At 38.6% G+C, this 17,944-nt stretch overlaps 1 protein-coding gene across 1 annotated transcript in view; it reads left to right on the top strand.

The window, feature by feature from the left end:
- The window catches only part of PCNX2 (pecanex 2), a 157,438-nt gene that overhangs the window by 80,925 nt on the left and 58,569 nt on the right, over positions 1–17,944 (top strand). The window contains exons 20-22 of the mRNA XM_081998404.1: positions 681–822; positions 4,517–4,694; positions 17,167–17,275. Of these exons, the coding sequence (XP_081854530.1) occupies positions 681–822; positions 4,517–4,694; positions 17,167–17,275 (429 nt within the window). The remainder of the gene's footprint in view (positions 1–680; positions 823–4,516; positions 4,695–17,166; positions 17,276–17,944) is intronic.

Raw genomic sequence — 17,944 nt, 5'->3', positions numbered from 1 at the left:
AGTTCTCATGGCAGTTGAATTGCACAGGGCATTTGTTTCTTGTTTAATACTCATTAAGCACTGTGGTGGTGTTGGAAAAGTCTATTGCAAAAAAACATATTCTTTACTGGTGAATGATACAATTCTGGCAGATACTTTTTACAATGGCTGTTTAAGTGTTTTGAGAAACATCTATGACAGTTTCTAGCTCCTGTTAAGTCTTTGGATCTCAAATGATATTTCATTTATCAATGAGGTCAACAATACTTTGCAGTCTAATGAACAGTGTTTTGCCACTATAAGATAGAGAAAGAGAGGCACAGGGTTCAAATGAGGTTGCCTAGGTCATCCACCAAGTCAGTGCCAGAGCTGGGGGGGCCTCTCCGGAGTCATTACATCACTGAAAGTGCTATTTAATATAGTAACTAGTAAATGGATTATGTAGAAACTACCATCTAGCAGGTACCATCTCTTACTGTTTCTGAGTGTTTCTCATGAGTGCAGTTATAAGCAGCAAAACAGATACTCTCTAAATTCAGAGAACAAAATTATTTCTCAGTTGTGAATTATGAATTCCGTTGTTTCATAAATTTGTTTATTATATGTATTAATGTGAGCTAACTAATTCATTCTATGGTATTGCAGTGCAAAAAATGCTGGTAATTTGATGAAATGATCTGTTACCTGAATTTCTATTTCAGATGCTGCTCATTTGATGTGGTTTGAAAGGCTCTATGTGTGGCTTCAGTGCTTTGAGAAATACATTTTGTATCCAGCTATAATACTGAATGCCCTCACCATTGATGCTTTCTCAATTAGTAAATACAAGAAGCTTGGTACACAGTAAGTAGATTATAACTCAAAGCATGTGATGAGTAGAATATTTGGTTTTAGACTGAAGACTGAGGAATGAAATTTGTTTCTTAAATAAGTCTGTCTGCTTCTCACAGTTTGCTTTCATGCATTATTAGTTCAGTATACAATAATCATTGGCTTTGCTGAAAGAAAAAAGCAAAACTACCTTGGCACATGCTAAGACATGACTCCAGTGAGAGAGAGAGAAATTAAAAGATTAAAGACCTATATATAGATATATTTGGAATGTCTAAATGTCAATTAAAAGCAAGAAATGCTATACCAGGCTGCAGGTGTTTGATGGGCATAAACACAGTGGGGTAACTAGAATTAATCAGATGAAAATGAGAAATCTAGGCTGGATATCAGGAAACATTTCCTAACTGAGGATTTTTAAGACTATGGCGTAGTCTCCCAAAGGAGTTATCAAAAGCTTTACCACACAAGTCTTTTAAGGCAAGACTGAATAAAATATTCAAGAGTGCAAAATGGTGGGTAGTCCTGCATTAAGAGTGTTTTGAGAAAGGTAGGAATAGAAGTTTTTCTGAAGTCTGATGTCTCTGATACTAGGCAGAACTGGTGATGCTGATCCATGGTCTCACAGCATGATCCTTGCAGACAGCCTTTTATGGTAAACGTTTTGGTCAATGACTTGCCTACTGCAGATATTCAGCAGGCTTAGCGACTGCAGTATCCCCAGTGAGTAGAATTTCTGCAGTCTTTTTATCAGACTGACAGTGATGCAGATGATAAAAACAAAGAAACAGCCTGTCTTCAGGAAGGAAGGAAGGTTCCTATAGCAGGGAAAACTTGTGTGGGGGGGAGTTCCTCAGTGTTAATAATAATTTAGATTCTTAACTTTAAATATTAGATAAAAGAACTTTGATGTAAAAATTACATGTTGTTTTAATTATTCTTTTCTCTTGAAGAGCAACACAGCTTTAGGGACTACACAACTATAAGGAAAAGGTGGTCTCTGCTTTTAGGGGCTGAAAGTAGGACTAGGGCATCAGTCAAATTTTCTGCATATTCCTCCTAGACAGCTACTTTTCCAGAGAGACTCTCACCAGTAACTCAGAGACAGCCTGTAAAGTTCCCTGTTGACCTTTTTCCTTGGGAGATGCTAAGGCTAAGGTGCTTCAGGATTTTAAGTGTGTTGTCCAGGGTGAAACTGAGTTCACGCACATCCCTCTATTTGGTTCTGCAAGGCTGGGAGAACTAAAAAGTAATCAAAATGTCATTTGTCACTAGTTAGCAGACATGACTGAATGCATGCACAGAGCAAATATGTAGGGTTAGGAAGGTGCTATTTTTACATAGTCATTCCTCTAAGCTAGATTGCACTTTAAAGAATCACCTCCATCAAGTGTTCAAAAGTAGTGAGTCAGACCCCTAGAAATGCTGAGATTAAAGAAAGTAATTGCATTTGTCTGCCTCTGATTGTTTGGCCTGTAGGGGAATACCATAATAATCCTACCCTTCCCCATCCCCCTTGTGTCTGTGTGATCACCTTGGATTTAAAACCTGTGTGTTCTCCTTTTTATTGTAACTAAGGTCTATCCACAGCACTCCCAGTATCCCTTCTTCTCTGACACTCCTTTTTAATACGCTTCCCCTACAGCTACCATGTAAATGCCAAACGCAAAACATTCATCCTCAGATCCTACCTCTTTCTCCTCAACTCTGTAAGCCCGTGAGGGATCCTGGATTCTCCTTGCTCCTTCCATGTACAGTGTCACTGAAAGTTGTACTTTCTCTGCTGTAATACATAAATACCTGTTTTCTATTGTTGGAACATTTCTTAGTTATTTACTGCCCAAGGATCAGACCACATCGTACCTTAGAGAAGGGAAGGTGGCACTCTCCCCCTCTGAAAGGGTCTGAGTTGGCACGTTTTGCATGATTTGATTTTGGGAGTTTTTCTTAATTTGAATATATTTTTTTAAAGAAGCTTCACCTTGCTTTGTGATTTAGAGGACTGAAGCGGTTTGCTTCTTGAGGAGGCAGAAGAGCTCCTTCACAGTCAGGAGTTTGCTTGAGTTTTCCAGACCCTGATGTGCCAGTTATTAATGGGACCCACGCTGACAAGCTGAAAAGCCTGCCCGTGTTACCTGCCACAGAGGCTTCAGAAATAAGCCCCCCTTCTCTTTCCCTTGCTTTCTCTCTGCTGGGAGTTAAGGCCCCAGGAAAAGCATCTTGTGTGGCAATATCTTTAAAGAAGAGGGATAATGAGCAAATTATTTTCTGTTACCCCTGAGAGCATTATTTTATAAAATGACATTTTTTGTGAAAACTTTCATGTGTTAACAGATCCAGTGTCTCTATGACCTGTAAGTTTTCCATGTGAAATTTCCTCCATGTTGCAGGAATTTTCTTCTTTCTGAAAAATGCGAGGTCCAACTGGTTCATACAGGACACACTGGGATGGCTTCTAGTGGCTTCAGAATCCATTTGGCTTAGTCACTAGGCTTTCTGTTCAGACATCTGGGGCAAATTGAAAAGAACAGCTTTGACAAGGTGAAAAATAAGGTTAGCTTGGTATTTCATTCCAACAGTGATGTCCTGGTGATCCTTTAGAATGACCTGCACTCAAATAAAGTTGCATCTGCATTACGGATGATACACAGTAATGAATAAATGCCACATAAAATAAAAGACTTAGGAGCCTTGCTAGAATGATGAAAACCTGTTTAGAGCTTTCTGGCGTGTCAGGTGTCATTCATGGCAGCAGGTATTCTCCTGGTTCGCAGCAGGATGGATGAGAACCTTGCATACATTTTGCAAATACCTGGACTACTTTGAGTCACTCATTACGCATTGAAGTCCCATCTATTTTCACCAGTATCAACTCCATCTGAAACTCCTTTTCTTACACAGAAAACTGTAGTTTTCTGGAGAGTTAAAAGAGGAATGTTATCTTCTTGGAGATACAGCAGCGAGCACTTTAATTTTTTTAAAGATTGGATTTCTTGATTTTCTGTGTGGTCACTTACTAGTTAGAGTTCTCAGCTTAATTTCACTCGAATATAATAAGGGAGAGTAAAATGCAGACTGCATGCATTTTACAACACATAGATACAAGACACAATTTCTTTTCATCTGATGAAATAATTATTATATAGAATAGATGACCTTCCAGTCAAGAACAATGGTAAGAACTTCAAGCACCTCACATCTATGGGTGTCTCTATCCAGCATTTTGGCATTGTGTGTAATGAAATTAGGATAATTATTATGAACTCTGTCATCAAGTGACATTTCTAGTAATAAAAAAAACTGGACTGGGTTCAAGACTTTTTTTTTTTTCAAATTACAGTAATGTATTAATCGCAGTGCCAAGATATTTCCAAAACTGAAATTTTAAGAGCTATATAAAAGTATCCTTTCTAGATTCTTGGTTTTTAATAGTTAATGCTACTGGTTTTAATATAGACTTCTTTCTTTATTACAGATTACAAGTGTGTGGTAATGATAAGGGAAAATGTGCAGTTGCACATGGGTCAAATAAATGTGATTATTAAAAGAACATAAGATGAATGTCAGGAATCAATAAGATGTATAGATTTAGATATACATAGCAATCTAAAATACATCTGGTACAACTATTTGAATTTAAGAGCTTCATAATTTAATGCTTTATGACTTTGACTTGATTAGGTTTTTCTTTCTGCCTTTCTTACAGCTGTGATATTATCCTGATAACAGTTGCTGGGATGAAACTTCTCCGCTCCTCATTCTGTAATCCTATTAATCAATTTGTTACTTTGAGCTTTACTGTAATCTTCTTCCGATTTGACTACAGAGACTTTTCAGAAAATTTTTTGCTGGATTTCTTCATGATGTCCATCGTGTTTCATAAGGCAAGTTTTATAGTTCCTGTCACTTCCTTGGAAGATATATTTCATAGCTGTATTTATCTTCTTGGTGTCACTTTGCTGATCAATATGTGGTAAGACTTTCTGGAAGTAATGAATGCCTATATAGACACAGATTATTGGTACTATAGATGAAAAAATCTGTAAACTGAAAACAAGGTTCCAGTTAAATGTGTTCTCTGGTTTTGTGCAATGTTTTGCATTTACTTTTTGTTCACATGTTGCTGTAGAAAGTTCAGAATTTTTGTTTTCAAGAGGAGAATCCTCAATGAGTTGAAAAGAGCCTCTTGGGTCATTAGTGCAGAGCTGCCCTCCAGATCAATCGCCTGGTGTTTTTATCTAGGTTTCCTTTGAATGCCTCTAGTGTTTGACTCAACAACTTCCTTGGGGAAATTATTCCATTATCTAATCATCCTCACGATAATAAATGTTTTCCTAATGTCAGCCTTAACATTTTTCTTTTCCTATTTTCAGTCTGTTATCCTTGTGATACTGCCCTTAACCTTAACCTCAAGCTCCTTCCTCTTTTTCACATTGTTAACTCTTGGAGTGTGCTCTAGTTGAATTTACTTAAAAAAAAAAAAAAAACAAAACCCTTCCTGCATCAGTCAGATCAGATCTTGTCTTGATGTGCTATCTATGCTATTTTGCTGAAAGATATTTTGATAAAACATGGGAAAGTATTGAAGATTCGCCTAAAGCTTTTACAAATTCTTTCGTATTTTCTTTTGTTTTTAAACTTGTTGGTCCCTGATTGCCATAACGTGATACAGTTTGTCCATGGCTAACTCTGAGGTGTTTGTTTTTGTTGTTGGGTTTCTTGTGTCAGGCTTGTTTTTCTTTTTCTGAAATATTCCTACTTATAAGTGTGACTATGGTATGACCCAGCTAGCACCACTTAATTTCTGAGAGGAGAAAGACGTGGAAATTTCAGGCTTCCTAAGGAAAGGCCCAATTCATTTGTGTTGTGTTGGGAGTTACTAGTCATTCAGGCAAAGAGGGAAGCAGAATGTGCTGCTCTAAGGGAGGAGGGGAAGGGAGGAATAACTCAGGGACCTGGGGTGCTTTCTTTTCTCTGAACTCTGGGACCACACCCCAGCAGGAACTTCACTTGCTTCAAGCCTTCAACCCTCAGACCTGTTCCGCTTTCTCTGCTGGGGTGAGGAGGCAATGTTTGGGGAGGGAGGGCAGAAGAAACAGAGCAGAAGATAAACAAAGCCCTGCTCAAAAAAGAACCTCCGCCCCATGCTCCACGATCCTAAAATAGGGTTAGCATAATTTTTTAAGCTTCTTGCCTTGAAGTGAAAGATGAGCAGTGAAAGCGATGCAGAAGTTGGTAGCATTGTGGTAGTTTTCAGTATTTGTTGTATCACTATGTTCCCTAGAGTAAGGGGTGCATTTCTATCTCCAGAGAAGATTGTTAGTAGTGTGCATCAGTGGACATCCCATGCCTGGATAATGGTTTATTTAGTCCTAAAACTCATTCTCCAAACACCTCTTTACAGGATCAAAAAATTAGCACCCCAGAATTGAAAGTCTCACTATTCATTCTTTTGAAAATGTTGACCTTGTGAGCATATCACAAAATACTGGTGTGGATTATTGCATGTTTTTGGAAGGCAGAGATGTAAAGGCTTTTCAGTGTTGTTTTTTGGGAGTTGCTTCAGTAATTTGAAGCTACTGTTTACAGTAGAAAGACTAGTGATAGCAATATGAATGAGATAATGAACGATGCATACCAATTTGAGCAGAGATGTTTGCTAGAATAGCTACTACTCAGCTGAAAGCTTGTACTACAGACATGTTTTGAAAATGTAGTTTTAGCATTGATCTGCCATCTTCTTCATATCTGATAATACCTGAAATTTTGCAGGTCATTAGTACATCAAGTGGACTTGTCCCAGTTCCATTTTAAAAAATTGAAATTAAATGGTTGAACTATTTATATTACAAAAACACATGCACAATTACACAATGATCATTAAAGCCAATCTGAAAAATAGCACTGGAAATTATAGCAATTAAAGTCCTATTAATTTCAAATCATAAAGGGCATAAGTTTTCTTTACCCTAATTAAGGTCTGAGCTTTTATTAGCTTAATATCGTGAAACTTTACTTAAGGATTATGATGATGTGTGTTTATTCCATAGTACAGGCCCAAAGCAAGCTGCATCCACCTCTGTTCGTAAAAGCTTTATGGGTCTTCATAGATTCTGTCTGTTCATAGTTCAGTCATTTTCGTTTGGAACTGTTTTTAAAAAGAAAAACAAAACCTGAAATAGTCTCTATTACCATCACCTTTGGCTACGCAGAACTTATTACACAGTCATGGCTGATTTCTGCTTACTCATTGCAAATGACAACTTACCACCTTCTGAATGAGGGAATACTAGAAGTGCTGTACCTTAGTCATAGCGATGGTAACTTTTAAGCATCGTTACCCCACAAAAAATATGCGCGTGCTCTCGAAGCACTGTGGTAGTAAGCACTTATTTTCTTCTGCCAGGCACTGGGGAAGCAGGCACCTAAATTCGACAGACATTCACAACTGCAGTAGTGACTCTTGAAGCAGATTATGTTGAATAAAACTTTGCTAATAATGTTGCATAGAATATTTCTGAATCTCTCATTGATTGTGCATCCCTCATTTTCCCCGTTGTGCTGTTGATTTAATGTAATTATTCAAATCAGAAGTTCCAAACGAGCATATTGCTCCCCGAACGAGTTGAGGCATAGAAGTCTGAATTGCTGCTCACAGATTTTTATCTCTGTTTGCAAATACCCAAGCCACCCACACCGGGGTAACACAGAGAACAAGAGAGTCTATTCAGTTTTATTCCTAAGGATTTTTTTAATCAACCTAGATTTTTTTTTTTGTCTTTTTAACATGATAGGAATAATTAATGTGACACAGTTAATTCACTTTTTTTTAAATCATTATCTGTTTACATTTTGACAAATTGTGGAATGTGAAAACTTAATGGTAATTCTTGATTAGGCATATGCAGAGTGTGCTGGTTTGTCTTTTAAATTGCCTTGGGAAGGGAGCAAGATAAACGTTTAGGAAAGACTTTCTTATCTATTTTTAAGAATGATTGCAGCTTTCAATTAAAGTGGAACAGGACTTCTCCATCTTTCTTTATGCTAAGACTTTCCATGTAGCCAGCCCAGCTACAATTCTTTAAATCGGAGCTGAATGGCCTTTTAGAAATCTGTGGTAGCTCATTCAAAAATTGTGGGTGTAATGCTCTGATGTATACTCTACAGGAAGTCGAACCAGATAATCAAGATGGTCTTCTTGGTCTACATGACTATGTAAACTTTTCAAATGACCCAGTTGTTCTCCCTGGACTTTTTAGGAGATGATGTCAGTGCAAAGGTTAATAAGAATGTTCAGTTTTCATGTTGAAAATGGAAAACCACAAATAACTGAGAATATATTCTTCATAGGCATAGCAAGGATGGAATATATAAGCAGGACTTACAAGATTTCTTCCTAGACTTTTAACAGTAGGAAAAACTCTGAGACTTTTTCTGGATGAAAAAAATGTGTGGATATTAACCAGTTTGAATAAACTATTTAGGAATGATGAAGAGATGGGCCTTTCTTCAATACTTCTGATGTCTACTGACATAATACTTAACTGAGGAAAAAGTCTAATGCACCTAATACGCATATGAGAGAGAGAGCCTATGGATGGTTAAGTGCATGTTATAGCTCATCCAGTCCATCTTTCTTCAGTGTAATAAAAACAAACAAAAAAGTAAAAAAGGGATGTGCCCAGCTCTGCCCTCCTTGGGAGATGTGTGAGCTGCTTTTAAAGGATGTCTGGAGTAACAACTATTCAAGTCAAGAATGAACAGGTATTGTTAAGTGTAAAGTAGAAACCAATGCAAATCATTCAAGGATATCAATTTGGAACTGGCTGAGTGCTAACAAAGGTGCGCAGGGCAAGGCTTGTCCCCAGCTCTTTTGTTGTGTTCTCTTAAAGATGTGGCTTTCCATTTCATCCAGTGCCATGGGTATCCTCCTAAATCTTGCTGGTGAAGGGGGGTCACAGTGTCTTCCTGAACTGCCTTTAGAACCTCAAGTGGATGTGATGTTGAGCTGAAGGGGCAAAGACAGGAAAAAAAACCCAACAACTTGGTAGTGCAAATGTGTGTGCTTCTGGCTCTTGGCTACTATAAAAAACTTGGTGGTTTTTTTTTTTTTTTTTGCTAGTCTGTTCACTACTGGGAGCAACCAACAGCATGTTGGAGATTCCTCTATGCCAAACTGTGGTAAAGTGGCTCTTTTACCAGCAACTTTTTCATCTGTAGAGCACAACTGAGAAATGATACCTGTACTTTGGAATATGTATTTTTAACAAGTCTGTGTAGCTTCCTTTAAGCCCTAAAAGAAAGCTTCCTTTAAGCCCTAAAGCCTCAGTTTACACACTTACCTGCTACACATATCCGTATGGGAATGGTAAGACCCGGTGTTGTTAACCTTCTAATGTATAGGACTACAGCTTCTTATCTCTTTCAGTGTCTTGTACGTTACTGGCAGGCAGTTTAATGGCCTCTTAATTTGTGTGTGTGGATGAACTAATTAGCAATACTAAAATATGAAATCACCTTACATTTTCTGATAGTCAAGTCCTCTGAGGGTTCTGAATTTGTCTTCATGCATAAGGCAAAATAATCAAAGAACCAGAGCTTGTTAAATTTGCCTTCATTAACACTGAATTCATTTGCCTAAGTACTCTTACCCCTGCTGAGCTCACTTAAGAATACAATTTCCCTGTCTGATATTTTTTCTTCTTTCCCAGAATACATTTTCCAGCTAATAAGAAACCCACTTTTTTTTTTTGTAAGAATTTTTCTCTTTCTGTATACATCTTTCTGCCATAGTATCCAGTGTCACACACTTATGAAAGATGTTTATGTCAAAGTAACTCCAGCTAAGACAGCCAGTTTGTAACAACCTGTGCTGATCAGGCTTAACTTCCAATATCCACAGCACAATCCCTTGGACAGGAAAGAAATTATGCATGTCATCTTGTTTTCCTTCATTTTATGAGAAAGTGCTACCAAGTGCATTGACCTTCCTGGTGCTTTGTTGAAGTCAAGTAATTAACCTATTGGATCTTTTTATTGCCTTTGTGGCAATAAAACTCTTGGTTAGTTGGCATGTCCCATTGATTGATTTAGGTGCTACTTACATGTCAAGAGCCTCGTTCTTTTTCTTTTCTCCTTCTGATTTTTCATCCTTCTCTAAGTCTGATGTTTCACTTCAAAGCTTCTGGCACTAAGTCGTTAATTCATATATTAATCCATTTCTTGCTATTTGTGCATACTGAAATCCAATGTCTTAATCATCTGCACCCTCTTGGCTCACAGCTGTTTCCTCGACTTTTGATATCTGGCATATAACCCCTGTTAAGACATTTTTTGCTGAGTAAAATACCCAAGGCTACATCTGATATTTGACAGGATAATCCCAGTGGTATTTTCCATAGGCTCCTTAACTCTCTTGAGCACTGTACAGTTCATGTTTCCTTTTAATATTGGAGAAATGGTTTAATTGATTTTTCATTCAACCTTCTGTCACTGACCTCTTTGTCAGACTTCATTCTTGACACTATTCCCAAATTGTATTTTCTCTCTTTCTCTTTGTGTTTTTCCCTTAGAATGGGACAAATGCACTCAGGGGTTCAGGGAGATGTGCACCCACTCCCCAGGTCAGTCTGGCTCACTACGCGCTGAGGACTATATTCACGTACGTTTGTGCTGATAGAGATGTGTTCTGCATCTGTTGAAGCAGACACTGAAAGAGAAATCTTGAGTATCTGGTGCTTCAGCGCACAACTTGGGCTGTGTATTTTTTATGTCTGCTTTTATGATTTCTGAGAAGATACAGTCTTGGCAGGAGCCATGCCTATGAAGGCTTCACTGAAGAGGCTAGATCAGTGTGGCTCCCAGCTGATTTATTTCACTTGTCTTGGCCCTCTGCAAATTAAGCTGATTAGCTCTGATCTTGTCCTCTTTGCCCATCTCAGGAGACACAGGAGACAGTTTCTTACAGTACCACAGGCTCCTTCCCTGGGCTCTTGCTGTCAGCTGACAACGTAGGAAGAAACAGCGTCTGCCATGAGCAGATCCAGGGCTGTTAGATTTTATCATCATCTTATTGTCATAATCCTCGTTATACTTACTTCTGCCTGATGGTTAACATTTAACTTCAAATGTAAGGCTTGTTACTCAAACTGTTTAAAACATGCCTGTTTTGTACACTGTCGATGTTAAGTGCCAAACACTATGTTTCAGGAATATATTCCTCCGAGGTTTGATATCAGCGCCTGGGACTGATTATATTTTGATCCTCTTATATATGTTTCATTACAAAATGATCTTGAAATCCCATAATGTAAAGGCTTCAAATGTCTGTAAGCAGATGCAAATAAAGACAGCCTGGAAAGTATTTGTTGTAGGTTCACACATAGTGCTGTTGAAATATACCAATAGAATGTCACAATGACTTAAGACATAAACATTAAAAACCTTTAATATTTCCAGTAAATCTTGTTTTGTAGGATTTCAAAGGTGAAGTTTGTTATAAATGGCATTAAATGAAAAACAGAAAGTCAATGATTTGCAAAGCAAAGCCATGAAATAGAATAAAACTATTCCACCTGAGTTTAACTTCATATCCATAAGTGCGTACATGCTCACAACTTTTCCCTCTTAATGTATCTTAATTTTTATTGACATCCAACAAAAAGAAATTACCAGTAGGTATTAGAATTTAATTCCAAGACTTGGAGATAGCAATTGACCAGAATTAGCTTAACATAAAAAACTAAATACTCCCCCAGCATCTGAGAGTCTGAGTTCAGAACTGTCTCGAGTTCTCAGGATCTAAACAGGAATATAAAGAAATAAATGTTCAAAGCGGGAAATAATTGCTTTCTCCATTTAATTTTTTAATCTTTCAATTTTGCGTTGCACATAGAGCAGTATAGCCATATGCATATGACAGTTATTTTTGTTTAAAACCAATTGTACATATACTTTTTTAAAACCACAGCAAAATTCAAGCTTAGCAAGAAAATGTTAATGTTCATGCATTATTTAGTCCAAGTATTGCTAAGGAGTCTGCCCACACAGAGTCCCAACAGATGCTAAACAGATAGGAATGCTGCCAAAAGCTGAAAGCATTGCCTAGTCTCCATCTCACATTCAGTGTCGTTTAAATTCAGGTGTTAATCTCAGCCTAGTTCATTGAAATCTACCAAACTGAGAAAAGGAGATCACATTTTAGTGGTTTCAGACTGCCCAAATCTTTTTTTTTTAAAATGTATGTTAACTAATATCAATTAACTTCTAGTTTGTAATATTACTTAAATTTGGTTAAGAATAACCAAATTTAAGAGAAATCCTGAAAAGATAAGTCTTTGCCTGTGCTTTGTTTATAGATGTATAGAATACTAGGTTATGCACCAGAGTTCTGTAGAGGCTTCAGAACTCGTAGAAGACTTAAGAATTATTAAGATGATAAAATGTGTGTGTCCGCATAAGATAAATATGAAGGATGGATGCATGTTTTGCACTTTCACTTGACGATAGTAGGAATGTGCTGGTTTAAATTCACTGAATTTATACTGATCATTTAAACTCTTCATCAAATACTTAAAAACTGTTTATTGTGCAAAACTGTCACGTGAGTAAAGATATCTAGGAATATTAGAACTTTTTGTCCCCTAAACAATATATCATTTTTTTGCTTTGTGAACTGTAGAAAACACTGAAGATCTAAGAAGGCTTAATAAGAACATTCTTTTATAAACCATCTTAAACTGGGATGCAGAAATCTTAATGCAAAAGTAATCTTTTACACATGTTTAATGAAATTGTTATGAAGGGAGGGTTAAAACTCAGCACAGTTTGGTTTTTTGGGTTTTTTGTACTTTCACTTTAGGTGGGAGGGTTCCCCCCTTGTATCTAGCACTGTTAAAAAATACACCTACCACCCTCAGGAGCAAGTTGCCCACATTAAAACAAAACTTTACCAAAAATAAAATTGCGTATTTCACAGACTCATAGAAGGGCTGAGGTATCCCATCAGGTCCCATGGAAGTGTTTTTGCCTAGTTTGTTTAAATGTACACTTAATTAATCCTTCACTACTTAGAGTATCTTCATTTCTCTATGCTTTCCCACAGGTCTTGGGGGGCCTGCGATTCCCGAAGGCTTACCAGTACAGACCAAGGCAAAGAAGGCATTGAGTACCTCAGCCTTCTCCATGCCCTTTCTCACCAGGTCCCTGGCCCCATTCAGTGGCAGGTCCATGTTTTTTTTCCCCAGTCTGTCTTTTGCTGCTGATACACCTGTAGAAGTCCCCCCGGTTGCTTTTTACTTTCCTTGCCGGATTCAACTCCAGATAGGCTTTGTCTTCCCGAACCCTTTCTAATCCTGTATCGTTTCTGACAATTTGGGTAGGAGTGTTCATCTGCTGGAAGGTAGGAGGGCTCTGCAGAGGGATCTGGACAGGCTGGATCGATGGGCTGATGTCAACTGTATGAGGTTTAACAAGGCCAAGTGCTGGGTCCTGCACTTGGGTCACAACAACCCCCTGCAACACTACAGGCTTGGGGAGGAGTGGCTGGAGAGCTGCCTGGTGGAAAGGGACCTGGGGGTGCTGGCTGACAGCCGGCTGAACACGAGCCGGCAGAGTGCCCCGATGGCCAAGAAGGCCAACAGCATCCTGGCCTGTATCAGAACTAGTGTGGTCAGCAGGAGTAGGGAAGTGATCGTGCCCCTGTACTGGGCACTGGTGAGGCCGCACCTTGAATCCTGTGTTCAGTTTTGGGCCCCTCACTACAAGGACATTGAGTTGCTGGAGCGTGTCCAGAGAAGGGCAATGAAGCTGGTGAGGGGTCTGGAGCACAAGTTTTATGAGGAGCGGCTGAGGGAACTGGGGTTGTTTAGTCTGGAGAAGAGGAGGCTGAGGGGAGACCTTATCGCTCTCTACAACTACCTGAAAGGGGGTTGTGGTGAGGTGGGTCTTGGTCTCTTCTCCCAAGTAACCAGCGATAGGACGAGAGGAAATGGCCTCAAGTTGCGCCAGGGGAGGTTTAGACTGGATATTAGGAAAAATTTCTTCACCGAGAGGGTGGTCAAGCATTGGAACTGGCTGCCCAGGGAGGTGGTGGAGTCACCATCACTGGAAGTGTTCAAAAAACGTGTGGACGTGATGCTTCAGGACATGGTTTAGGGGACATGGTGGCGCTGGATTAATGGTTGGACTTGATCATCTTGAAGGTCCTTTCCAACCTTAGTGGTTCTGTGATTCTGTGATCTAAAGAGTTAGATAAATGTTTTTACCAGGCCAGCATTATAGATGGATGGAAGATAAAAGAAAGGAAAAATACGAAGGGTGAAAGTTATGAAGGATGTTAAGGAGTGTGAATTTAAAAAAGATGTTGAAGGTTTTTCTTTTTAGCTAAGTGTCTTACAATTATTAAAGGCTGAAATGCACTTAGCTGTAGCTGGGGTAAGAGAATGGCTGTTTCTGAAGATCAGCTTCCTCTTATTTATGAAGGCAATTTTTATCTGCTTCAGTTTCTTTCTGTGAGGAAAAACAATAGCACTTTGTGAATCCTTAGAGTTCCTATATCAGATACATGAGAAAGCATATTGTAAATTGGGTAAAACTGACAAGGAAAAATATTTTTTCAGATGGTGCTAACAAAATTAAAAAGAAAATGTAAAGCAAGGTCCCTCTTTCCTAAATCTGTATATGATAGTTGTTAGGTGACATCACCTTTAGCAATTATAGTTACGTATCTGAAATGCTAATAGCACATTACCTTTAAGGTGTTTTGCAGAACATGCCCTGGAAGTAATAATTTAAGTGGTAATAGAGGCACTTGACAACTCTTAATGAAAGCAGTAGCTTGAAAATCACACATTTCCAGGCCTTTAGGTGCAGTGTCATAAGGCTCTCAAAACCCAGGAGAGGTTCACTAGAGTGTTCTTCTTCTGTTCATGTCCTTGCAAATGGAAATGAGCTCCGTTGCCTGTTTTGTAGAAACACTAGCTGAGGCAAGTATTGGAAGAAACAACAGCAAGTTCAAGCAGTGGTAATGTAGAAGTAATAGGGCTTCTTAGAAGCAACAGGGAACTTGGGGTCCATGGCCTGTTTTGCAAGAATGTGTAAATATTAAAGAATGATTAAAACGATGTAATGGAAGAAGAAGCCAGAAGGGTCTCCTCCTGGTTTTGGTTTCATAGCAAATGCAAAACCTGAATTTTATTTGAGGTTTGAAAACCTTTTGATGAACCCTGAGGTTTGAGCACAGCTGGGGTGATTTATGGCTTTGTGATTTCAATCTGTAACCAGCAGAACTGTGCTGGGTTGTGCTGCAGTTTTGAATTTTTGAGGTTTCAGATGTGAGTCATTAGCTTTTTCAGCCTTCACTTAAATCTTTTAGCAGATGCAGTTTTTTTCCCAGTTGTTCATTCAGATATTTCAGATAAATAAAAATTAAGCAAAACAAAGCAACTCCATAATCTGCTAAACAGGATTCAAATAAATAAAAAGTCAGTTCTAGTTTCAGTTCAGTTTTACTTGCCTACTTGAACTAATGTTGTAGTTTTCCAGTCACATGTAATATTTTTCAGAGAAAAAAAAGTTGACAAGATGTGAATTTCTCAAACTAAGTAGGGGTACCCAGGCTGTGCCTTGAAGAGATATAACAGCTTGTTTTTATCAGGGCTCTGCTGCGTTTAAATAGTGTGCCTGTAAAAAGTTAACATAATGTGCATTTTGCATATTGCTCCTAATTTGAGTCATGCCACGGCACAGAAAACATGTGAAGCGCTGCTTTCATCTCAGCTGGAAGGTTTATCAGTTGTAACTGGGGTTATCATGGCACTGTTTGTAACTGGAGTTAGCAGCTGCTTCTGTAATTGTTTGGTAGCACAAAGACCAGAACATGTTAATGCTATTAGTCATTCTTACCTCCCTCCCAATTAATTTGCAGTTATTTACAACAATTTACAACAATTCGTAGGGAAGCTCAATGAAACATCTTGTAAGTGCATTGCCAATGTGGATACAGATGGCCAAGAGTTACTTGGGGGTGGTAACTTAAGGACAGATAAAATGAGTGAGCCAGTGAAGGTGCATCCTCTCTGACTGTCAACATACTACTAATGAAGTGTGCTTAGGACCATGCTCTGTCCCTGAGGCCAGCTGTCATGGGGAAGTGTGGAGGTGTGGAACTGCCACCTGGAAATGGATCATGGAGGGTTTCCATTCAAAAGGTTGCCAGGGGGTTGCTTGGAAGAGTGCTATCTGCACCAGACCAAAACCTTCTCAGGGACCTTTCTAGCAATTTAACAACATACACAGTACTAGTGCCTGGGAACATTCCCTGGAAGCATTTAATATATGAATATTGGTATAGCCTCGATGTCTTTCAGGATGTTGGAAATGTCTTGTTCTTCATTAACTCAAAAAATTTACTATAGGAAATCCAACATGTATTTGCTATATGAGCATGGAATATTGCATATACTCATGTTTCACTGTCAACTTGTGTGTGTGTGTTGAGAACTAATGTCTATTGATGGCCAAATCTTTCCTGACAGTTTGTCAGGAACCTACTCTGCAATATGAATCTGATGGCCCAGTGCAGACGAGACATAAGATCTGTTTTGGCCTGATGCCAGGAGAGCTGGCAGAAAAAAATGTATTCTAGGGAATAAGGACATACAATTTTTGAATCGGAAACTGCTAGTTGCAGCACCAAGCATATTTTACAGGAAGCAAAAGTAAATTCGGTGTGTTTTTCAATTTGTACCACACGACAAGAAAAATTCATATGAATGTTACATTTTTATGGTAGGATGGTTTGATCTTGAAAATGCAGCTATGATTCATGGTTAACGCCAAGCATATGCTTACATAGTGATGGCTTCTCCTATCGATTCAAAAAATGAAAATGTTGTGTTCTTGAGAAATAAGTCTGATTTCCATGTGCAGAGCCACACGTGTCACACTTTGAGCCTCCTCTGTTTGCTATATCCACTTTCTCCTGGAGTCTCTTCTTCTGTAACCATCTGACTGGCAGTGTGATATATGCAGTGAATATCAGAACCTGTTTTTCCACTTTCTAGTTAAAGCAGACATGCTTTTGAAGAAAAGTAATCTGGGAGCCACCTCAGTATGGTGGTTAAAAACTTACCTCATTGCAAGTTTGAATTTCAAATGAAGAATATACTTTTGTGTCTTGCTGAAGTAAGGCCTTAATGCCCTTGAAAGCTAATAATACAAGATAATTTCTCTCACATTGATTCCAGGGCAGAGTTCTAAAAAGTGTGACTTTCAGATATTAGTATCGAAACTATCTCAGTGCCTAAAAAGTCACCATGTTTTTCTTTTTTCCTTTTTTTTTTTTTTTTTTTCCAGCTGTGGGACCTACTGCAGAAGTTACAGTTCATCATGACGTACATTGCTCCCTGGCAGATTGCCTGGGGATCATCGTTCCATGTTTTTGCTCAGCTCTTTGCAATACCTCATATCCTTTATAAATTCATTTTTCTTTACTCTTAAATTCCTCTTCATGTATGTAATTTATTCACACTGTTTGAACAAAGTGCACAATTCCTGGGTAACTTATTTTAAAAGGTGAAAATGCTTGGAGCATCTCCTGAGAGATACAGCTTTCTCTCTTTCTTGGCTGCATGGGATCCGAAACTGGGAAACTGAACTCTACTCAAACTGGTCTGTTTATGCCTGCTCGCTTCCCATCCAGCCACATTCTGCAGCTCACTTGTTTCCACAGTCCTCAGCACTGACTTTTGATGCATCCAAAAAGAAACATGACTGAGGTATTAGCTCCAACTTGGGTGGACTTTGATGTATGCAGAAGCTAGTTTTGTGAAGTGCTGGGCGTATGGCCGACTAAGCTCTAAAATACTATTTACTTTCTCAGTTGCTTCTAGCTGGTATTGCAGGTACAAATTAATTTCAGTTGTAACTGTCCTGATATCCACCGCCCATTTCAGAAGCAGCTGGATTTTAACATTTTAACATATGTTTTTCATTGTGATCCTGAGAACCATTCTCCTTTTTAACATTTCCACTCAGTTTTATGAGTAACAATATATGTTCCTCAACACCAAAGGAGTCCTTTGGAAACAGTCTCTTTCAGTGCCTGTTCCAGGGCTGTGAACATTGGTTTTGT

This window comes from Phaethon aethereus (genome assembly GCF_964289735.1).
Source record: "Phaethon aethereus genome assembly, chromosome: 3".
NCBI classification, from domain to species: domain Eukaryota; kingdom Metazoa; phylum Chordata; class Aves; order Phaethontiformes; family Phaethontidae; genus Phaethon; species Phaethon aethereus.
This window is presented reverse-complemented; position numbering and strand designations above follow the sequence as displayed.